The sequence below is a fragment of the Microtus ochrogaster genome, chromosome 10, assembly GCF_000317375.1.
Source record: "Microtus ochrogaster isolate Prairie Vole_2 chromosome 10, MicOch1.0, whole genome shotgun sequence".
Classification (NCBI taxonomy): domain Eukaryota; kingdom Metazoa; phylum Chordata; class Mammalia; order Rodentia; family Cricetidae; genus Microtus; species Microtus ochrogaster.
The window spans coordinates 39,149,802-39,173,810 of record NC_022016.1 but is presented as its reverse complement, the minus strand read 5'-3'; the positions used below and the strand labels follow the sequence as shown (position 1 = coordinate 39,173,810).

Below are 24,009 nucleotides of genomic sequence, written 5' to 3'. Positions count from 1 at the left end.
GCCATAATTTTTATACAGTACCTCATGGCTTCTCACCCAGATCTTTTCAGAACATCAATGAATGCCCTTAGGTTGCCTTGCTTCTGGCCTGGCTACTTATGCTTAGTAAGTGCAACTTGCTGGTGCTTGTGTCTTTCAAAGAGTACAGGACTTCTACAGCAGGAGAGTTTGTGTATTATTCTGGGCAGCTTTTTAGGTTCTTTCCTTCTCTGTTTTTTTCTCTTCCTGTTCTTTTTGAACATACAGGGCAGCCCAGTAAAACCACATATGAATAATTCTATAGCCAGAGTGGGGCTGTGCCAGATGTTGACTCAGATGAAGTTGTTGTGCCACCATTGCAGAGGAGGACCTTGTACTGCAGATGCCACAGGAGTGCTTAGTAGTAGTAGTAGTAACGTTTATTGTGGGGCCTTTTTTGTTACATTGTAGATCTTTTTTTTGGACTTGACATTGGGTAAAGAGTGAACCACATATTCTTGGAAACAAATGATTGAGTTGGGCTGGATGGCCACAGAGATAGCAGGGATTAATGTCATACTGACAGTTGCTAGAGATGTGATCCATTGTTACTACGTTCATCCTAAATAAATCATTCATTGGCTGATTCTCCAAGGATTGTTTTGGTCACTGAAAAAATCATGTGACACAGTAGTTTCTTAAACCCTCTGATTTTGCTGAGAGTTCTATCTGCCTGTAACATTTCACACTAGATATGAGATTTCCATCTGGGAGAGTAGTCAGAGGCTAGGGCAAAATGATTAGATGTGGGTAGAGTAAGGGAAAGTTAGCGTGTTCTAGAAACATTAGAGCAGTTTATCACTTTGTAAAAACTCTAGGAATTCTTTGCTTTTTATTGTTGGTGTTATTTATTTCTAAATCAGATGTCTGACAATGCCACTCAGAATTCTTGGGGAGGCCCGGCGGTGGTGGCGCACGCCTTTAATCCCAGCACTCGGGAGGCAGAGGCAGGTGGATCTCTGTGAGTTCGAGACCAGCCTGGTCTATAAGAGCTAGTTCCAGGACAGGCTCCAAAGCCACAGAGAAACCCTGTCTCGAAAAACCAAAAAAAAAAAAAAAAAAAAAAAAGAATTCTTGGGGAGTCAAAAAAGTTTTGAAACTAATTGGCCTTGACTGTCCTCTTCCCTATATAGAACAGGCTGGCCTCAAACTCATGCCTGCCTGTGTCTTCCACGTCCTGGAATTAAAGGTGTGCGCCACCTCGCCTTACAATTTTTTTCACCGCTTATTTATTTTGTGTGCTTCTAAGTGTCATAGCACATGTGCAGGGCAGAGGACAACTTGCTGGAGTCAGTTTTTCTTTTACCACATGGGTCCTGGAAATTGAGCTCAGGCTATCAGTCTTGATATCTTAAGAAGACTGGTTTGGAATGATGGAAATCAGATCAGTTGCAGATCTATGAGGAGGCACTAAAGACTTGGAAAGACTGATATGCTGGTAGTTACTTTGCAATTTATTTATTTACTTTATTTTTTTGAGAAAAGGTTTTTCTAACTAGCTCTGTCTGGCCTGGAGTTCATATGTAAACCAGTTTGTCTTTAAACTTATAGAAAGCCACCTGCCTTTCCCTCCTCAGTGCTGGCATTAAAGGTATGTACCACCATATCTAGCTAGTTAAAATTTTAAACATTCATCAAATTGTGCATTTAGATTTTTTTATTTTTTTTTTTTCTGGGGATGGTGCTTAGATGCGCTCACTCATAATGGTCCAACATTTGACAAACTGTTGTGAGCTTCTCTCCAATAGTCTTTAACAAAACTAGGCTGTCTTGATCCTCTGGCAATAGAATGTATTACCTTTATATACCAAGAATGCTTTGAAAGTACCAAATTCTGCATGTGGTTCTCTGCAAGAGGTTGATTGGTGCTGTAAGATTAAAATTCTCATGAGGGATATTATCTAAATCAAAGCTGAGCCTGTGGCAATTCCATGTGTGCAGTGAATGTGACAGGATAGTGCATGCTTTCTTTATTGTTATACATTGTTGTGGAATTGTACTAGAAGAGTCAGAAAGTGAATCAATATGAAGCTTTTTATTTAAGTAATTAATTTTTTTTTATATTTTACTATATGAGCTGAACACCTCAATTAATTTGTTAGTTCATATATATATATTTTTTTGAAACATGGTTTTCCAGTAGCTATGAAGTCAGTCCTGGGAACTTTCTCTATATACCAGGCTGACCTCAAACCCTGCCTTTGCCTCCTGAAAGCTGGGATTAAAGGTGTGCACCACCACTGCCCGGCCAATAACTACTAGGAAACGTTTTCACTCTTGTTTGTATGCTTCACACTTGCGTGGATTGTCTGTATGTTGCTGAAGATTGGACCAGGAAGAGGTGTGCTGCCATAGAAGCTATCTCACCAACTACATGCACCACTTTTTATCTGCTGCTAAAGAAGGTAGAGGTTAGAAATTAAAAGAGTCACTGTGATTTCACAGTTGTTAACGTAAAAGGATTCAAATAATGCTGTGCCATATAAAATGAGCACAGTATATGGTGAAAGATAGAAGCAGTGATGTTGAAGCAGGTGAAAAAATGAGGGTTGTATTGTTTTTCAAACCCTTGCAAGTCAGCATTCTGACCTTGTATTTTGCATGATTGATGTGGAATTTGAACAGTTCCATATGTAAATGGTTTCTATTTGCCAATTAAAGTAGCAGACCCTAATGTCTGTTTACTGACAGACAGCCACACTTACACTCTCTATGCTTGACCACTATGCCAACATTAACTTTTCTTTTTTTTCCCAGCCATTTCCAAAGCAGCCAGGAACTTCAGGTGCTTACCCTCTTACTTCACCTCCTGCGTCCTATCACAACACAGTTAATCAGTCCCCCTCTATGATTCACACACAGTCTCCAGGTAAGATATAACTTACTCTCTTGTCCTGTTCATCTTGTGAATCCAAATCACACATACCCAAGAGGAAGCACTATACAGGTGGCCTCAGGCTTCCAACAGATTCTTTTTCTGTTCTCTGACTAGATAATTGCCTGCTTTCATTGAAGTAGTGTTGGGAAATTCACATTTATGGTATTTTAGGAGCACTTTATAACACGTATTTCAAGCGTCCAGAGTGAGACTCATGGTACCGTAACTCCCAGGGTTGCTACTAATCTCATGGTCTGCATTAGAGGTTGACAGTTGTAGGCTTGGGGCCAACTGGCTATCTGCTTCAGGAAATTAACAAATTGGAGCCCCTTTTCACTTTTTTTGTTTTGTTTTGTTTTTTGAAATGGACTAATGTTGCCCAGGTTGGTTTTAAACTCAATTTGTAGCCCAAGATAGTCTTGAGGCCATGATCCTTCTGCCTTCTCCTCCCTAGTGCTGGGGTTACAGGGGTAACCACCATGTCTGACTGCTATGTGATTTCTATCCTTCTGCTCTTGCTTAAGCTTTGCTGGATGTGATCTGTTCTCCAGTTCCTGGAGTCAGGCCCTTCACTCCTTATTTGTCCTGACAAAATGGCTTTGCTGGGCCATCCTATGCACTGTAAAATGTGGGCGGCATGCCAAATTTTTACTTTTGACTGAATGATTCTCTGAATTTTTTTTAATACAGTGTTTCCCTATAGCTTTGGAGCCTGTCCTGGAACTCACTGTGTGGACTAGGCTGGCCTCGAACTCCCAGAGATCCGCCTGCCTCTGCCCTGCCTTCTGAGTGCTGGGATTAAAGGTGTGCGCCACCACCGCTCAGTGGTAACAGATTTCTTAAGGGGTAAAAAACCTCTTACCTTTCAGCTCACATAGTTAAATTAATGTAATGAAAAATTAAAGCAAAAACTGTTTTATCAAAAGATTTATTGTGTGATATTGCATGTAACATATAAGAAAATAAATAATTTGCCAGACCTGGTGGTGTAAACTTGTAATCTTAGCTACTTGGCAGGCTGGAACAACAGGATCACAAAGTTCAGGACCTCATAAGCAGAAAAATACAGAATGGGATGGGGCATAGTTTAGTGTTTGAGTGCTTGTATAGAATACATGAGGCCCTAAGTTCAGTTCTTAGTAGTATAAGAAGAAGAAAAAGAAATAAATTTAAAAATTGTATGGTAAAAGCCTTTGATTTAATAAATTAGTCAACTAAAGGATGTTTTTATCATTTGAGGATGCTCAACATACTAGATTTTGTGTGTTTGTGTCTATGATATAAGAATGAAAACCAAGGCCTCATACATGCTAGACAAATGCTTTACTAAGCAAGATCCCTAAGCACTGAGTTTTAGTAATAAGTTCAACAAACACATTTACAATTTTCACCTTATAAAGCAGAATTGCTAGCATGTGGGTTTTTTCCTTTATAAATTGCTCTTCCAAAATCCCTTAATACAGATACGTATGTATAAGTGTGCATACATATAAGAAATGCACATGATCCTGCAGAACCTGTTAATCTAATGAGAGATGAACTGGTCTGACTTGTTTAACTTGCTCATTTCTATTTGTATCTGAGAATATCATAAAATGCGTTCATCAGAGATATAGTAAGAATTTAGTGAAATAAATCCCATGAAGTATTTAGTCGGTAACCGGGCTGCACATGTACTTCTCTGATCAACCCGTTGTAATTTGCCTTGGTCCCAGATTAGACTACTTGATACTCCAAATGCCCTTGCTCAGCCAGTCTCATCTTGGCAGCTTCTTCCTCTGCTGCATGCCTCTCACAGCCACTCAGATTATTCTTCAATTTATTACAATAACACGTGTTTTTTTTTAAGGGGGGGTCCTAAGGGAAGCCAGGCAACCAAATCTTTGAGTTTTGTTTTGTTTTGTTTTGTTTTGTATTGTTTAGGAAATTCAATTTCCTGGTTTTTGGAGGCTGTGTGTATGGTTCCTGTTTAGACTCCCTAACAGTCGCCACCTGTAATGCCTCAGGTTTTGAGCCTTATAAAGGGGCCATCCAGGCTTTTGAAAGACTGTTAAAGGACCAGCCATTTCTGCTCTGGAGAAGCTTCTTTGCCTGCCTTCTTTACCTTGATATGGGTCAAGATGAGACATGAAGGGTGGGTTAGAGCAGGCCAGAAGCAAGGACACAGACAATGTGGGTATTCCAGGAAGACCACACCATTGTGTGTGGGAACCTGAGGTCCCAGAGGACATTGTCCTGAATGGCCAGAATATGAAGAAGCAGGGCCTTTTCTAAAAGCTTCATCTTTATTGTATCAGCCATCCATATATGGATATGTGGACTATACTAGCGCCACAAAAGGGCTCGGTTTTCTTAACAGAGAAGAACTAGTTTCAGTGCTACAGAGGGAAGTTTTCTTAACTTTATGATTGTGAAAGTCCTGAAGATTTCCAAATCTAAGTGTGTGGTAGCCAGTTGGCTCTATGGAGGCCTGAAGCTTATCAAAGTTTCTTGGACCATAGCTTGAAGATTTGCCCAGGGTCATTAGAACCTTAGTGGGTGGGAGAGCTTTGATTATAGTAGTAGACAGGTATACAGTGCTTGCTGTGAATATGCCAAGCCCTATTCTAAGCACTTTACTCATTTAATCATCACAGCAAATTTATGGCATAGGTTCCATTAACCAAGGCATGGAGAAGTTAAGTCACTTGTCAGATCATACAGCTAAATAGGTAAATATAACACATAAAGGTTAATCAAGTTGACTGACATATTTATTGAGTATGAGATAATATTATACAACATAAAATGAAATCATCCTATATTATCATAAAGAGTTTGAAATCTGCTAATATTGAGTAATAATATAGCAAGTATTTATATGTTGAGTTTTTCATAGTTTTAATAGTTCTCCCTTTCAGAACCCTCAAAGTTAACATCAGTCCCATGGCTTTAAGTGCCTGTCTCCCAGCTTTTGTATATGTTTTAGACCTCATCCTGGAACTATTCACTTGCACCTAATATTTAGTGGATTGCCACAACTCTTTATGGCTGAAACCAAGTTCGTGGTTTCCTAGACCTGAGTCATGATCCTTGCATAGGCACCCTAGTTCAGGAAGGGGCAACCCCTTCTGTCATCATGTTAGCCAGACTGTAGCTATCAGAGACATGTAGAACACTCTTTGCTTTTATACCCACATAGAGTTATTTACCAAATACTGCTGACTACCCTTTGTGTTCAACCCCAAATTCAAGCACCTTGCAGCTCCTCAGCCATCCTTCAGTCACCTTTGAGCTAGTTGCAGTCAGAGTGAACCTCCTGGAACAGAAGTTAGTTAATGGCTTCTACTCCAGAAGCTATTGGTTACCCAACATCTGAGGCAAACCAAATATCTTTAGAGTGGCCTACCAGTCCATATGTGATCTGGAACAGAACTTACCTCTAAACTGCTCTGTCTGTCTGTCTGTCTGTCTGTCTGTCTGTCTTTTACCCCAGACAGGGTTTCTCTGTGTAACAGCTCTGACTGTTTGGAGTCTGTCCTCTTGTAGACCAGGCTGGCCTTGATGAACTCACAAAGATCCATCTGCCTCTGCCTCCCAAATACTGGGATTACAGGCATATCCCACCACTGTCTGGCCTGTCATCTCCTCTTATGCCACCCTTCTTTACTCTTTTCTAGCACCCTGGTCCCTGCCCTAGTACACAAACTATCCTTTCTTTGGGGCCTTTAGAGTGGCTCATCTGTTTTGTCTGGGTTATCTTATTCCCTGTGCTATGTCTTGCATTTTCTTTTTGTCTGGTTCTCGTGCCCCTTTAGAGTCTTGACCTCTGCCACAACAAAGAATTGTTCCTTTCCTTTGCACTGGTTTTCTCCACAGCACTTGCTGTTACCTTATAGATTTTTCATGCTAATTTTACTAGAATACATACTCCATGAGGGCAGAAATTGTTTCTTACGTTAACTATGTCTTCCATGCCTAGAATAGTGCTTGGCAAAAAGCTGATAAACTCACCTACTTGTTGACTAAGTACATGACTAAAAAGTGTTTTGACACAATTTCTTTTCAGTTGGTGAGTATGAGAGTTATAACATGGACCCGTGGACTTGAACTTTCTTGCAATAGTGAAGTCTTTCCAATTTTCCTTCATGCTATTTATGGGACCTTTTCTGCTTGTCTCTATAGTCTCTAGGGAGATTTTTTTAACCTGTGGTCCTTGGACAGGACATAATATGTGTCCTGTGAGATCATCTGTAATTATTTTCCTTTATTAGGAAATCTGCATGCTGCCAGCTCCCCCAGTGGGGCCTTGCGAGCCCCATCACCAGCGTCATTTGTTCCAACTCCTCCCCCATCCTCGCATGGAATCTCAATAGGACCAGGGGCCAGTTTTGCTAGTCCACATGGTGAGTCCATACACAGAAATCGCTGTAGCATTTAGAGCTTGATATAAAAGTAATTTTTGTTAAATCAAATTTCTTATTGAAAAAATTAGTATTTATTTATTGAGAAATAGCAAAAATTACATGGACAAAAATAGACATTTTTCTTAGTTTTTCCACACAGAGGCACTGACTGGTTGGTCTGTGACTGTCTTCTCTCTTTCCTTGCTCTGCCCTTCCTGTCACCTGCTGTCTGCTGATTGGACTGTCCATATCTTTCTGTGCTTGCTCTCTAGCTATTTTGGCTTGTCCTCCTCTCAGATAGTTCCCCCTATTTGGTTACCTTACCATATGAATTGTTTTGAAACTTGAATTTTCAACTTGAAATAAATTTATTTTGAATGGATGCAAATAAAGATCAGGTGGAGATAGTCAGTGAAATGTCCTCTTTCTGTTTGTTGTCATTTTGTTTGTTATACAAGATCTCACTGTATAGCTCGGGCTGACCTTTAAATCACAGCAACACCCACATCCCACTGCTAGCCCCCACCCCATCTGTCTCCCAAGTGCTATGATTAAAAGCATAGGACAGGACACCTGACTCAAATGTTTTCATTCACCAGCCATCTTATCTCTTTTCTCAGAGGCATTTTGTGTCACTGATTTCTTAAGAATTATTTGTTTTTATTTTATGCATATGAGTCTTTCATCCTCATGTATGTATGTGTACCAGGCACATACCTGGTACCCCTGGAGGTCAGAAAAGAACATCAGATCTGCTGGAATTGGAATTGCAGGTGGTTATGTGCCACCATGTGTATGCTAGGAACCAAATCCTGGATTCCTTTCAAGAACAAGTGATCCTAACCACTGAGCCATTTCTCCAGCCCCTGATTTGGGATATATTCTGCAGACCTGTTTTACACACATACCAACACACATCTCCTCCCCATCCCACATGGCAGTGGATTATATATACACAATTCATCGTGAACACCATGGACATCAGAACCTAAAGAACTTACTTAGTCTTTCAGCTGTTTTTAGCGAGGACTTTACTAACAAATACTGTTATGTATAAACATTTGTCAGTAAGAATTCTCCATCATCATACTACATGGCTTCGTAGTATTCCTTGTCTGTGATTAAAAGCATAGGACAGGACACCTGACTCAAATGTTTTCATTTCACCAGCCATCTTATCTCTTTTCTCAGAGGCGTATATACTATAGCTAACTATTGTCCTATATTATATCTATTTTGAATGTTTCTATTTTTTTCCATAATTTAAAATGGTACCATATATACTCACATCCATGATGACTGCCTTAGGTAAGTTCCTAAACATGTCATTCAGATTGTAACACATTTGAGAAATTCTAAAGCTTTTGCAACATAGGGCTAATTGCTCACCTGAAAGGCTATACCAATTTTCTGTAGTATTGTTGGGGCAATGTCTGTTGTCCTGCGACATTACCAACATTGTGTATTAAGATTTTCTAAAAATTTTGCCATATGCTAGGTGAAAAATGGTGTTTTATTATTGGATATACATTTCTTGACTGTTATTTAAATTTCACTTACTTAACTCAAGCTTACTTTTCGAATACCCATTTGTCTGTAGTGTCTCTTGTTTTATTCCCACCAATTTATATACACCTTGCCTACTTTCTTGTGTTGTCTTACTTATTTGTAAGACTTCCTTTTTTATAAGTCAAGATTATTTATTTTATCATTGTATCATTTGGTGACAAAAGAATATAAACAGTATGTTAAAGGTGTTTTTGGTATAGTTTAAAATATCAAATTGCGATGGTGGCACACGCCTTTAATCCCAGCACTCAGGAGGTAGAGGCAGGCGGATCTCTGTGAGTTCGAGACCAGCCTGGTCTACAGAGCTAGTTCCAGGACAGGCTCCAAAGCCACAGAGAAACCCTGTCTCGAAAAAAAAAAAATATCAAATTGCTAAGGAATCCACTGCTTTCAAAGCTTGATTCTCAGTTCTATTTCTTCTTCACTGAATAAAGAAATTGTGTAGTTTCCCTCTCTCATCCTTTTCTCAGTAGAATGGAAACATAATTTGCCAGGGCTGGTCTTCCTTTCAGTGGAACTTGATTTTTCTTTATGTTTTCGGAAGCTTGTTTGAAACTAATTTATCCTTTTCATTTTTCCAAGTCTTTAATCCAGTTTGAAAGTACACAAACTCTAGCTGGTATAGTGCTGCATGCTTTAATTTTGGCACTTGGGAGGCAGGGGCAGGTGGATTTCTGTGAATTCAAGACCATCCTGGCCTATATAGTGAATTCCAGTCTAGCCAGGGCTATTCAAAGAGAACTGTGTCTTAAAAAACAAACGCACAGAAAGTACACAAGCACCACAAAATCGAGACTTAGGTGTAATGTGTTTAGAGACATCAAGCTTTAGTGAAAGATAGATATAACGGCTCACTATTTGAGACTATGACTGTTGTCACATACTTTGAGGACATTAAAATACATATTTTGAGAATCATCTGTTTGCTTTTTTCTCTAGGAACCCTTGACCCTAGTTCTCCATACACTATGGTGTCACCAAGTGGACGAGCAGGAAACTGGCCTGGGTCTCCTCAAGTGGCTGGACCCTCACCAGCAACCCGTTTGCCTGGAATGTCACCAGCCAACCCCTCTCTACATTCTCCTGTTCCAGATGCTTCTCATTCCCCCCGAGCTGGCACAAGTAAGTGTTGCCAGCATTATGTTCTTCTAAAGCATTACCAATAGATGATTTCTGTCATTTTGTCCTGGCATAAAGTCACAGTGTATTTCTCAAATGAGGATTTCCAAACTTTAAACTGTAAATGAGTTCACAGTATTAATTAGCAAAGTGAGGGGAAATGTAGTAAGAAAAAGGGTTGTCTCCAGAAGTCTTAGGAGGTGAGTCCCAGCAACTCTGTCATGACTGTTAATTTTTGTCTACACTATTGAAGCATAAAAGATACCTTGTTAACCAACAAAACTATAGAAATTAAGAGAATTTTACAAATATATATATTCTTACTTTTGTTACATAATTTTAGTGCTTAAAAAAACAATGCTTTGTTGGCTTATGATTCTGTACTTTGAGACTCTACTCAGCTTACTTGTGTGTCTGCAGTAGGAGACCTAACATAACTTCAGTTGACACGACTTCTCTGTGCTCTGTGTGGTCTCACACTTGATCATGACTTTTTTACACAGTGGGTAGAAGTTAGAGGAAAGCACACGAGGTCCTGTACCTAGTTGAGCATCCCTTCCATGGTGATCTGTTTGGCCAAAAGCAGGCAGATTCCAGGTTGAGCAGATTCCACTTCCTTGAAAGAGTTCCTGCAGGGTCATGTTGTAAGGAGCTTGGAAACAATCAGGAGAATCATGGCAGCTGATTGTTATCTGATGACTGACATAAGATTCCTTGGTGACCAGAAGTAGAGTCCCGATTACATCATCTGTGATGAAGACAAACAGACAATAATGGGATAGTGTGCATTTGCAAATGAAATTATTTGTTTTCCTTTCCAAAAGGTTCCCAGACGATGCCAACCAACATGCCTCCACCTCGCAAACTACCTCAGCGCTCCTGGGCAGCATCCATACCCACCATCCTCACTCATAGTGCCTTGAACATCTTACTATTACCCTCTCCAACTCCGGGCCTTGTGCCTGGCCTGGCAGGCAGTTATCTTTGTTCCCCACTTGAGAGATTCCTTGGATCTGTCATCATGAGACGACACCTTCAAAGAATTATTCAACAGGAAACGGTACGAGTGCTATGTGACTTTCTAAATGGTCCTTTTCAAAGGGACAATAAAGTCTTTGTGAGAGACACTCTGTCACCTTCTTAACCATTTTGTTAGTATTATATATACTTCACTTCATTGCCTAGCATTAAAGATGAACCCCATCATTTTCTATTCTTAGGTTGGAGAGTTTTCCAGTTTACTGTTCTGTGTTTTCTAGATAATGTGGCTAACCCTGACCTGGGAATAGGTTATAATATTGCAAGGAACCAACGCACACTGGGTCTGACCTTGCACATACAAATGACTATTTGATCTCTGGAGTACCTTTGCAGGCAGACTGACTTTGAAGCTGAGTCTTCATCAAAATCAACATGTTGGTCATAGATGTTAGGGTTCAGTTTTAAAAAGTACATGAGCAATTAGATTTGTTTAAAAGCCTTGTAGAGACATGGTGATAACCTTATGGTTATCCTATGGTGATAACCTTAAGAGATAGGTCGATACTGAGAGCAGTAATTCTATAGTCTGGCTGCTAGGTTTCCTGGGTTGTGCTCTGATGTAGATAGTATCTACCTGACTGGTAACATTTGTGGGCATTCATAGTGCTCCATGTAAAGCCTTAGGATATTATTTTGGTATTCGGTGTGTTCTTAATTTACAGTTACCATTATTGCCAGAATCTATGTGTATTAACGAAGTATCCAAACTGATCACTATTTATAATATCTACTATACGGTTGCTTGAAAGCCATTTCACAATCTTATAGTCATTTCATTTATTTATTTATTTATATTTATTTATTTATTTATTTATTTATTTATTTATTTATTTATTTATTTTCTCATGACAGGGTTCTCTGTAGCTTTGGAGCCTGTTCTGGAACTAGCTCTTGTAGACCAGGCTGGCCTCGAACCCACAGAGATCTGCCTGCCTCTACCTCCTGAGTGCTGGGATTAAAGGCATGTGCCACCACCGCCCAGCTTTATAATCAGATCTTGAAAAAAAAATCTAAAAAAAATATTTTAAGAAATTGTTGCCTTGTTTGGATTATATAAAATAGTATGTTTCATTTGATTTTTTATTTTTAATTGTATTTTATGAGTGTTTATAACCTTCATGTTTGTGTACTAGATATACACAGTACACATGGAGGCCCAAAGAAGGCATCAGATATCCCTAGAACAATACTTAGATTTGTGAGGCACCGTGTGGGTGCTGGGAAGTGAATCTACATCCTCAAGAAAAGCAGTTTCTGCTTTGATGTTTTTCATATGTGGCCATGATCTACTTTGATTAAACGCTCTCTTTTTGCTTTCTCTTGTCACTGTATCCCTTCCCAATATTAAGATACATTGGATAAATTAACATTCAGCTTAGCGATGATACGAGCTGTGGTGCAGCCTGAGTTCTGCTACTTATGGTCCCTCTAATGTTGGACTCTGTGACTCTCATCTGGCTAGCCTGGACCAATTTAGTTGGTATTCTATTGTGACAGTTCTGTCAACAATATGCTTGTCTTTCCCTGTTGATTTGCTTCATCCTTGTTTTGCAGTTGCAACTGATCAATTCCAATGAACCTGGTGTAATTATGTTCAAGACAGATGCCCTGAAATGCAGAGTAGCTCTTAGTCCCAAAACCAACCAGACCCTTCAGCTAAAAGTAACACCTGAAAATGCAGGACAGTGGAAACCTGATGAGCTTCAAGTTTTGGAGAAATTCTTCGAAACAAGAGTATGTGTTTTCTTTTTTTTTAATTTATTTGTTTTATGTATATGAGTGCTCTATCAGTATGTATGTCTTTATGCCAGAAGAGGGCATCAGATCCCATTATAGATGGTTGTGAGCCACCGTGTGGTTGCTAAGAATTGAACTCTTAACCACTGATTCATCTGTCCATCCCTGAGTATGTTTTGGTGTTTTTGTTTTGTTTTGTTTCAAGACAGGGTTTCTCTGTAGTTTTGGGAGCCTGTCCCTGGAAATAGCTCTTGTAGACCAGGCTGGCCTTGAACTCACATAGATATGCTTGCCTCTGCCTCCCGAGTGCTGGCATTAAAGGTGTGTGCCACCATCCCCCAGCCCGAGTATGTGTTTTTTAATGCATGTTTGTAATTTAGTCAGTGAACCAGAAAAGTCAAAGTAGAATGAAGAGTAAGGTGATTTCTTTTTCCCCCTCATAGGTTGCAGGACCACCATTTAAAGCCAACACACTTATAGCCTTCACCAAGTTGTTGGGAGCACCAACACACATTCTCCGAGACTGTGTGCATATTATGAAGTTGGAGCTGGTGAGTTACTGAGAAACAAAAGCTTTTCTGATGCAGAGAAGTGTTTATTCTTGCTCACTTATTTTGTTTATTTTTGATTTTTTTTCTCTTAAAATTTGTTTTTTTTTTAATAGACTGGCCTCAAACTCATAGTTATTCACCAGCCGCTAAAAAGGTTTTTAAAGGCTTAAATTGAATTAAATTCTTAATTTTGACTTAAAATTTGATGTGACAAGATGACACAATTCTGCTGTGTCTTTTGAATTCAGGACAGGGTGATAGATTGAGGAATTACCCAGTAACCACTCTCCATCCATTCTCTGTTCAAGCAGAGTTCCCAGTAACTAACTCTTCTTGCAGAGATGGTCTTATGAGAAGTGGAAATGTCTTGCTCCTATATTGTTATGTACGTGTATCTATTTTTATTATAAAATATTTTATATTTATTTAATAGCTGTGAAATATAGATATATAGATGTCACTTTGATAGATCCTAGTAAATTTTCCTCTGTAGAGGTTCACCAGTTCCTAGTCTCACAAGCACACCAAGCTCAGTTATCAATTTTTTTCTTCTCTTTTTATATTTCTACCTTTGGTAGTCTCAGCTATTTTTTCTATGATTTTATTTTTTATTTTGAAGATTTACTTATTTTTATGGGATGTTTGCTTGCATGTGTGTCTGTGTGCCATATAAATGCCCTAGGATACCTGAAAGGAATGTCAGATTCCCTGGGACTAGAGTTATAGATGATTGTGAACCAAAGCCAGGTCCTCTGAAGTGGAGCCAATTCTCTTAATCACTGATCCTAGCACCATTATTTATTTTTTTAATTTATTTATTTTTTTAAATCTCAATTGTGTGTGTGTTGGTCTGCGTCTGGGTTTGTGCATGTTAGAGCAGTGCCCATTGAAGCCAAAAGAGGTCATTCAATTCCCTGGATTTGGTTGTGAGTTGTGACATGGGCGCTGGGCACTAAACTTGGGTCCTCTGCAAGAACAACAAGCTCTCTTAACCTCTGAGCCATCTCTCTACCCCAAGATTTATTTTCATTTGATTTTGTATGGGTATATATGTGTATCTATATATATGCCATATGTGTGTGGGTATAGGCATGGGCAGAGGCCAAAAGAGAGGGCATTGGATCCCTTTAAGCTGGAGTGAAAGTTAGTTTGATCCACCCCACATAAGTGCTAGGAACTGAACTTGCTTCCTCTGGAAGACCAGTATGCACTTTTACCTGCTGAGCCATCTTTCTAGCCCCATACTGTGGGTATTACTTAAAATTATTTAGTTTGAACCCCGGTGATAGTTGATTAATTATTCTCTCAATCTCCCATTCTTTGATCTTGATATTTATTTCTGGTGATGATTTGATTAGCCTAATACCTCCCTCATTTCTGTTCACATTTTACTATCAGGATTGGGGAGGAAGTTTTGTTTTTTTTTTTTTAATTTTTGTATTAACATTTGCCTTTTGATGTGGTAGTCTGTAACAGACCTTGTATGGGATGTCAGAGATTTTGAAGGAGTAATATCTGTCTGCAAAAGCACCAGTGAATTATCCTTCTAAACCATTGACACTATTTGCCTAGTTTGTCTAAGGAATCAGTTAGAAACAGGATTTGGAAATCTAATGGACCCCAGTCAATGAGAGCCGTAAGTGTCATGTGTTAGACTTAATTGTGGGAGGGAGCAGCATATGTCATAGTGTCACTCAGCATTTGTGAGCATGATTAGAGCCTCACTCAAGATGTAGAACTGATAGTAGCTGTAAGCATGCACCCAAAGAGTAAGCCACTGGGATTGCTAGGGGTTCAAGGAAGAAGCAGTGAAGCCCTGAGCTTTGTTGGCTTCTTTGAAAACAGTGAAACAAAAGGAGCTAGATGTTTAGAAGCTGAAGTATTAGCCTTGGGAATAGTAATAAAGCGTTCAGGAATGAATGAGAACAGAGCACACAAATTTACCCCCAAGTTTTTGTTAGTGACTTCATATATATTCTTTTAAGAAAGTGCATGCTGTCTGAATGATTGAATAGAATGTGGAAGTCCTACCTCCTCAGACTCCAGACCAGATGTGATTTTAAATGTTAACAGGAGTTTTCTCATAATTTCTCTCCCCTTTCACAATAGTTCCCAGACCAAGCAACCCAGCTAAAATGGAATGTTCAGTTTTGCCTCACCATCCCTCCCAGCGCACCACCAATTGCACCTCCTGGGACACCAGCTGTGGTGTTGAAATCCAAAATGCTGTTTTTTGTAAGTAACACCTGACATCATCTGTGCATGTGCAGAGTTTCTGAAGAAACAGCCATGTGAAAGTAATAAAACAATTTGTTGTGTTACCGGTTATTGCCCGCTTTAAGACCATATTTCTTCACTGTTCCCTTAGTAACAACAGAAATGTATTCAAGTTAGTAATTGTGAGACAATCATAATACTCAGTTGTTTGTCACTTTTTTATCTTATTTAATTTTTTTGTATTTGCTGTATCTTAATCTGAAAGTAAATGATAGTACCTCGCACCAATTAAGACAAATATTTGATTTTCTGTTTTTTATTTTCTTTGTGTGTCTACAGCTTCAGCTAACTCAGAAAACATCAGTCCCTCCCCAAGAACCTGTTAGTATAATAGTTCCAATAATTTATGACATGGCTTCAGGTACCACCCAGCAGGCAGACATTCCCAGACAGCAGAACTCTTCTGTTGCTGCGCCCATGATGGTCAGCAACATTCTGAAGAGGTTTGCAGAGATGAACCCACCACGACAAGGTACATGAGCAGTAGATGGTATTTTATTGCGTATATGTTATAAGGATTCCTTTGAGAGAGACCTGCCTCTGCTTTCCTCCTCTTTTCCCTCCTTCCCTCCTCTGCACCCCAATCCTAGTACTAGCGCTCTTAGTGTCTGCTTGTCGCTTTCTTTCTTTCTCACTGGTTCTTCATTTTTGTCCATTTCTTTGCTGCCTGAACTTCATTTTTGTTAGCAATTTACTATTGGGACTGAGCCGGTTGCTAATGCCAGAAGCTTGTATTTATAGCACACATTGCCACAAAGCCCTAGGTTAGGATGATAGATTTTCTGTGGCTGTGAATTCCTGCCTTGCCATCAATACCTGCCACTCTGTACATCACAAAGTTGAAATGCATGTTGGTTTCTCATACTTCATGGTTCGATCATGAACAAAATACTATTATTAAAAGTTGTGTATCTTCTAAATGTTTTGTGAAGAATAAAAGCTGATACAAATGGCATCACTGCTTTTTGGGCTTCTTATGTAAGTGTCAGGTGGGTGCAAGTGAGCCTTTTCCCTGAGTGCACAATGAAGCTCTGAGACTGGACATTTCCGAAAAAACCAGAGTGTTTCTTGAAAGATAAATAAGGTTGCTTCGATGCTGGAGTAGCCCACACTTAACATGTGACTCCTGGCAATACCTAATTTGGGGTTCTAAAACATGAAGCTCAGCAAAGAAAACTTTTATTTTTTTCATTTCTAATACTTAGAAAATTTAAATGGATGTTCACTCATGTCTAATGCTAAGGAAGTCCTCTTTATCCCTTGCTAACACGATTATGGTAAACAAGGAAAAAGCTGTTCTCTGAAACATTTTTATGTATCACAGTGTGAAAAGTTTTAGGGATCCTGAGGAAAATGAGTTTTTTTTTTTAAACTGTTCCCCACATCATACCTGGGTAAGTTCTTGCTTCAGTTTCTAAGGAATACACTGGGCAATAGAGAGCGGTATGCTTCATTTGTTATAGTACTTTTACTTCTGACACTTCTCTGCTTTCATTCTTTGACCTATCTCTTCAGCTGAAAATAAGTCCTCAAAGTAGCAATCTAGTAGAACTCTGATAAGCACAATTCCTTCATATAGACATGACTATTATCATTTTTATGTATTATATCTTCTGGAATTTAAAAATTATAAGGGAAATGTTTTGATCCTACTATGATCAAGCAGATTTTTTGGCCTGTCAATGGAAGTGTGCATGCATATGCCTGTGCACACGCACACACATCCATGCACACACATGCCCGCACACACGCACCTACCTCAGTTCTTTAAGAAGTTGGTAAGGTATTGTGGGAGTGCTTTTCTTTTGTTCCTTTTTTGGCTGGACAAACCTTCGGATTTCTTTTATCCTTTTCTGTACCTTCATTTTCCAATGTTTGGAGCAAAGGCTCTCAGTGACTTGCATAGAGTCAATGTGTCCTGCCCCTTGACAGAAGGCCATCATTCATACAAGGGCTTCTTCTGTTTTCCCCTTTTCAGCTGTGGTAGTGTTAAAAACATGTTCTAGTGGGAAAGATCCGGTTTGTTTTATAATATTTAAGTATTTGCAATATTTCATAAGAACTAAGCAGCAGAGAGGAAGTTGAGAGGATGAGGTATCAGTGGTGACTCTACAAATCGAATATTTAGATTTTTGGTATGTAATACTTAGGCTTCCTTGCCCATCTCACATTGAAGAGCTTTGAAGAAAGATCCCAGCTTAGTCCAGTGCTTTACACCTATAATCTCAGCACTTGGAGGCTGAAGCAGGAGGATTTTGAGTTCCAAGCCGGTCTGGGTTACATAGTGAGATTATTGTCTCATAGCAACCAAAAAGGAAAGAAAAGGGGAAAAAATAACTTTTAAGTATAAATAGATCTTTTCTCCCTTAAAAAAAAACCAAAACAACCCACTTTATTTTTGTATTTAATTGACTTCAGTCTTAATTTCATAGCTAGAGTAGTGCTTGATAACCACAAAATACACGTTCCCATTGTCACAGAATGTTCTATTGGACAGTATTCCTATGACCTATTGGAGGCATTCTCATCTGGCCTCTCATGCAGTATTAGGAGGACATCACCGAAGTTATAAGCAATGGATAAATATAATTTAGAACTTGTCATTAAATCCAAAACGCATAAGCATTCTACAGTGTTCAATTTTAAAGTCTTATCCACTGTGACACTTTCTATGCACTGACGGCATCTCTTTCTCTCTGTTTAAACTTGACACTTGCCCCAGATTTCTTCCTGAGAAAAAAGCAAAACGCCACTCAAATATAATATGCTAGTCCACACCAGATCTCATCGCCTAAAAATATGAGTAGTTTGAAATACATAGTCCTTTATTTCAAATTCATAACTGATTTTAATCAACCCTCCCCTCACCGGTGTGTTAACTTCTCTCCTGTACTGCGAATAGCTAATGACCATTTTTCTCTGTTGCAGGTGAATGCACAATATTTGCAGCTGTTCGTGATTTAATGGCTAATCTTACACTGCCCCCTGGTGGGCGTCCATAGACACTATTTTTAAACCAGGAAGGCTGACAAATGAAAAACAACACACACACAAAAAAGGCTGAATTCAGCCTTCAATTTTTAAAAGGAAAAGGACTTTTTTAAAAAAAATAAATAAATAAATAAAAATCTTAAGAGCTAAATATTCTAAACTGGCAAAACTTTTCAGGGTGCACTTCTTTCATCAAAAAGACCATCAATCTTTTGTATAGTGAACTTGTATAGTATGTTTAAATGCGACACATTTCAAACTAGGTAACAAATCAGTGTCCGCTTGCCAGTAATAGATTTAATATTCTGTTTTATACTATAAAGTAATGAAAATGCCAAACTTGTTTATTTAATTGTTTTCTTATGCTTTGGGTATAGTGGTCTTTTTTGATTTTTGAGGGTTTTTTGTTTTTTTAAGGCAGGTCTGTCATTTTTGAATACTGTAAAACTGTGACAAGCTTTATATTGAAGTTGTATTTTAATATGACCGCTTTGAATCCTTACACAGAAATGTTTTGGGAGCTGTTAAACATATCCCAAAGAAGCAATATTGAATAAAACTAGGATGTAAAAGTGACACTCACTGGTGTGTGTGTGTAAGCTCTCGAGAGTTCTTAGGGCCTCTCTTCATCTTTAACCTGGTGGGGCCAGTCAGTTTTTAAATTACGTATGTCTGAAATTTGACCAAAAACATTTTTTGTTTTAAGGTTAATGTAGTTTCTTCAGACATTCCTAACTGGTGATAACATTTAGCACCTTGGTTGTTTTTCAGTATAGGATTTGGGTAAAATGAAAGAACTTTGTCTTTGAAAAGAGACAGTAAGTGATTTATAATGATCAAGGATCTCAAATAATGCAGTTATTCTCATGTGTGAAGAAATGGGAACCTTTTTGTTAGGAAAATGTCTGCATACAGCATTAACTAGGAAGCAAAGAACTTGAATGCTCTAGTTTGCATGAAGTTTCAGTGACATTTCTTTATCTTATTTAACTTCTTACCTTCCCCAACACAATTGGGGTTGTTCTGAGCAATCTCAATTTAATTAATTGTCAGCAAAGCAATAGGATATTTTGCTGGACACAACCTGGTCCAGTCCACAGTGCAGGGCCTGTCTAGGGTCCAGTGGAGTTTCTGGCACTGGTACCTCTCAATAGGATTTCTTTCTAGAGTACTATACTGTCTCTTACAGCCAGTCAGGACTTTTTAAGCTTTGATGAATATTATCTGATTCAAATGTCTTCTGATAACTTGATGTTATTTGGAGCAGTTTTTTTTTGTTTTTGTTTTATGTGTTTTAATGATAATCATACTGAGTTATATCTAGCCAATATAATTAGTCCTCAATGAAATTTTAGATGTTTGTCTGATTCCATTTGAAGATGATTAATTGAGATTCTAGAACTATAACCATCAGATTCTGGTTTTAAGCATCTCACTGCAACTGTATCATATATGCTCAACTTTGCTTGAATCTTCGTTTCCAGTCAGAGTTGAGGCTTTCTTTGTCTTCTGTGTTTCATTTTTGCCTTCATCTCCTGCTTTTCACCCAACTCTGACACTTTTCCAGAGTAGGTGACTAAACTTTTATTCTTCCTTTAACCTAACCCTTTTCTCCTTCTGTTTTCAGTTCTCTTCACAGTGGTAATCACATGGGTTTGGCAATCTAAGATGGCTTGATCAGGAGTCAGCCCTTTTCTATTGGGAGCTGAATCCTATCTTTCATGTAGAAATCTACATGTATATACAAGAAATGTATTTTTATCTGCAGGATATTGTTTCAAATAATTTTATTAATAGAATTCGCTTTTCAGGTATTTTCTCTTTTAAGTGTGGTTTTGAAATGTTAATTGCATTTTTATACATGATGCATTCAATGGCTACTTTTCTTAATTATAACACCTTTGAATGCATTGTGTAAATCAAGTAAGATAGGATTCAATGAACAGAATTTGATTTTGATTTAAGAGTAAACCAGTGAATTTGAATTTTGATATCATACTTGGTACTTGGAATTGGTATATACTTTATTAAAGCTTGGAAATACTTAGCATTTGAATCGTAACTTTCATCACAAACCATGTCTTTTGCCTCTTTTGTTAACCAGGTTCAATCAAAGAAACTGGATTCCATAGTGGTTTTTCTCTAGTAGGTGGTTTGACTTTAAGGTGTTTTCAATGTGATTTTAGTATTTACAGTAATAAATAAAATTTATACAAGTTTCAGAGAACTACCACCTCTCTAGTTAATTTTGGTGAAGATATTTTGGGTTGTAGTTTTGGTTTAGTATTAGTTTAACCCTGAAAGAAGACATTGGCCCTGATCTGACACTTTCAAAATGTCATTTTAAAATGTATAGAAGGCCTTTTAGAGTTAGGAGGAAGGCGATAACTTGATCAGAGCATGGCCAGTTATTAACCGCAGGAGTTGAACCTTGTTTAAAGATTAGCTGGGTTAAGGGTAGGCATAAAGTTTTGTCTGTTTTTTCTCCAAAAGAAATACCAATTACATTATTTTCTTTTTCTTCTTTTTTTCCATTAAAAACTTCCATGTCTTGTTTTTTTCTCCAAAAGAAATACCAATTACATTATTTTCTTTTTCTTCTTCTTTTTTTCCATTAAAAAAAAAGACAGAGTTGTTTTCATATTGCTCAGGCTGACCTTGAACCTTCTAGGTTCAAGTGATTCACCTGAGTACTGGGAAGACAGGCATGTCCCACCCTTACTTTCAAATGTTCTTAATACAAAATTTATACTTTTAAAATTTTTAAGAAAACTTATGAAAAATGAGAGAAGGATAAATGTTAATGTAGGGTTTTGTTGAAGTTTTCATTTGCTTTGATGGGATGGCGTATTTGGATTTGCTTTGGATGGGTTTAATATTGAGGTTAGTAAGACCAAATTAAGAGATACCTGCCTGCACTGTATTTTGAGTCTTCAGATCACCAGATCTGGTCTCTGTTTTTTATAAATTGTCCCCACTTTCAGCTAGCCAGTGATTTGATAAAATTCTTTGTCCAATAATATAAACTGATGGATAAAAGGGCATGTTTACGTCACTATAACGTGAGAACTAGCACTTACCAAGAGCTTACTGTGTGCCAGGCATCATACTAAGTGTTTCCATGTGTATAAATGTCTCTCGTCACACTGTGAGGTAAGTATTAATAACCTTACAGATGATAAACAGAGGCACAAAGAAGTAAAGTAATTTATTAGGATTAAAACTAGAATTAGCTAAGATCAAACTACAAAAACTTGGTAGTTTGAACCCAGAACTAGTGCACCTTAACACTACCTATGCTGTGAGTCTTAGAAAGCCTTCTCTGTTTACAGCCTTCATTCAAGGTCTTTTGATTACACACAATTTCAACGCGTTTTCCAAGCTAAAGAACTTCACTAAAAGCATCTAAAACAGTGACTTTTTCTCACATTATATTGATAATCTAATGTATTCTGACAGCTGAAATAACCGTGGTGTACATCTGAAGGCTTCAGCTTGTGACTGTGCAGCCCTCCCTCCAAATCCAGGAAACACGTTATCTACGTTATCTACGTTTGTCTCGCCAGGTGCTCCAATTATGGAGATTCTGGCCCTAGTGTCACTTTAGCACGTGCCGGGGAGCACACAACAGAATAGACCTGCGCATCACTCAGATGGCAGGCGTGGTCTATTGATGTCCAGGATTTTCTGCGGTTGTTCTATGGCTTTAGGAACTAGTTAATTTTCTAGAATTGCATAATGCAAGGAAATATGTCATTCAAGAAATGTGCCTTGAGTACTCCATCTTTACAATTTAAGGAGTCAAAGCAGGAATCCACACATCATGGGTGGTTAGAGGGCTAGCAGGATTTTTGGGGAAATGAGAAAGTTTAATCACAGAGGCTGCATCTGAATGTTTCAAGTCCACAAACCTTAGGTGGTTCCTTTAAGAAGTGGAGGAGCTGCAGCTTCCCGGATGTGGAAGAATGGCCCGCCTCTACCGTCTGTCACAAATTGTATTGTGGTACTCAGTGACGCTAAGCAACACCAATGGTGGGAAATAGTTTCTGGGTGGGGCTGCGCCTGCGCCTCCTGGAAGCTCCTCCAACGCGCTTGCGCTGTAGGAACTTCCCAGGGTTCCCTGCGCATGCGTACTGCTGCCAGGCCCCCCACCTTTCTCAGCTCAGGGCTGAGACATGGTGCTGTCAGAACTAGCGGTGCGCCTTAATTGCGCTGAGTACAAAAACTGGGTGAAGGCTGGACACTGCCTGCTGCTGCTGCGCAGCTGTCTGCAGGGCTTCATCCGCCGCGAGGTCCTCTCATTCCATCGCGAGCTGCTCGCTGCAGTCCCTGGCCTTGGTCCCCACGCCATCTGTCGCGGTGGTTCCCGGTGCAGCCCGCGCGCCCGCCAGGTAAGCTGCTGGCCTCGGGGCTGGGACAGTTCCCAGCCTTTCCCCAGTTCCTTGAACTTGTCTTTTTTTTCGAGGGGCGGGGCTGCTCCTGGGGTGTTCCTATTTCTGCTGCCCAGCACGCCTGGGTCTTGTCTCATGTCTGCCCCCTGTAGTTTCAGCCTCAGTGTGTGGTGTGCACAGAATGGAAACGTGAGATCTTGAGGCATCATGTCAACAGAAATGGAGATGTGCACTGGGGAAACTGCCGGCCTGGCCTCTGGCCCGTGGACGCTTGGGAGGTAGCCAAGGTAAGCACTTGCAGCCTGGAGGAAAGCCGAAGGCAGGTCACTTGTTGCCCCAGGGCAGAGGATGGTTTGTGAGTGAAAGCTGAGACTTTAGAAACTACAGGTACAAAGAGATTACTTGGCCTAGTGTTCTAGTGGTTAAAGGCTGTTAGAGTGGACCCATCCCAGTGCACTAAAATAGAATCTTTTAGCTCTTCCTTCAGGCCTTTGAGCTTTGCTTCTTGAAAGCTATAGTAAAGATTTCAATAAAAGATACTGATGATGCAAGACGTGTAGTGAAGCCAAGTGCTGTGGCTCATGCCTGTAATTCCACCACTACAGAGGCCCAGGCAGGGTTGCACAAGTTTGGGGATATCCTAGGCTATGTTGTTTAAGACCTTGTCTCAAAAGAAGGGGAAAGAAGGTACAGACCAGGGGACGTGGAAGAAGAGATAAGGTGTGCCTTACGGCAAGATCATTAAAAGGCTCATTTTGGCTGCGGAGTGCCTAGCCAAGGTATAAAATTTTAGAAGGTAGAACTGTGGTGAGTTATGAGGTAGATGTTGTTAGGCCTGTCTTTAGATTTTGACGCTGTGACTTACTGCCTGGGCTGATTGGGAATTTGTTTTGATTTCTTGATGTTTCCTGGAAGCTCAGTAGTGAGTGGAGGGATGGGTCAGAAGTAGCTTCCTAACACAAGTTGACTTTAGGAGTTAGTATATGGACAAGTACACAATTGCCAGGTGGAAGGGGGGGCATTGCTGGGACTGCAGTTAACATGTTGAATCC

General features: G+C 39.3%; 2 protein-coding genes across 5 annotated transcripts in view; both read left to right on the top strand.

The window, feature by feature from the left end:
- Nucleotides 1–21,057, top strand: part of Med14 (mediator complex subunit 14) — a 105,177-nt gene extending 84,120 nt beyond the window's left edge. For 2 of the 3 annotated variants that reach the window (XM_026781988.1, XM_005352858.3), the window contains 9 exons: nt 2,776–2,887; nt 7,150–7,281; nt 9,790–9,972; nt 10,794–11,029; nt 12,565–12,744; nt 13,191–13,298; nt 15,408–15,533; nt 15,855–16,047; nt 18,504–21,057. In XM_026781988.1, the coding sequence (XP_026637789.1) occupies nt 2,776–2,887; nt 7,150–7,281; nt 9,790–9,972; nt 10,794–11,029; nt 12,565–12,744; nt 13,191–13,298; nt 15,408–15,533; nt 15,855–16,047; nt 18,504–18,577 (1,344 nt within the window). In that variant the 3' untranslated portion in view covers nt 18,578–21,057. The remainder of the gene's footprint in view (nt 1–2,775; nt 2,888–7,149; nt 7,282–9,789; nt 9,973–10,793; nt 11,030–12,564; nt 12,745–13,190; nt 13,299–15,407; nt 15,534–15,854; nt 16,048–18,503) is intronic. The other variant, XM_026781987.1, reaches the window with a different exon arrangement.
- Nucleotides 21,058–21,188: 131 nt separating this feature from the next.
- Nucleotides 21,189–24,009, top strand: part of C10HXorf38 (chromosome 10 CXorf38 homolog) — a 21,892-nt gene continuing 19,071 nt past the window's right edge. For both annotated transcript variants that reach the window (XM_013348276.2, XM_005352857.3), the window contains exons 1-2: nt 21,189–22,957; nt 23,110–23,244. In XM_013348276.2, coding sequence (XP_013203730.1) covers nt 22,742–22,957; nt 23,110–23,244 — 351 coding nt within the window. In that variant the 5' untranslated portion in view covers nt 21,189–22,741. The remainder of the gene's footprint in view (nt 22,958–23,109; nt 23,245–24,009) is intronic.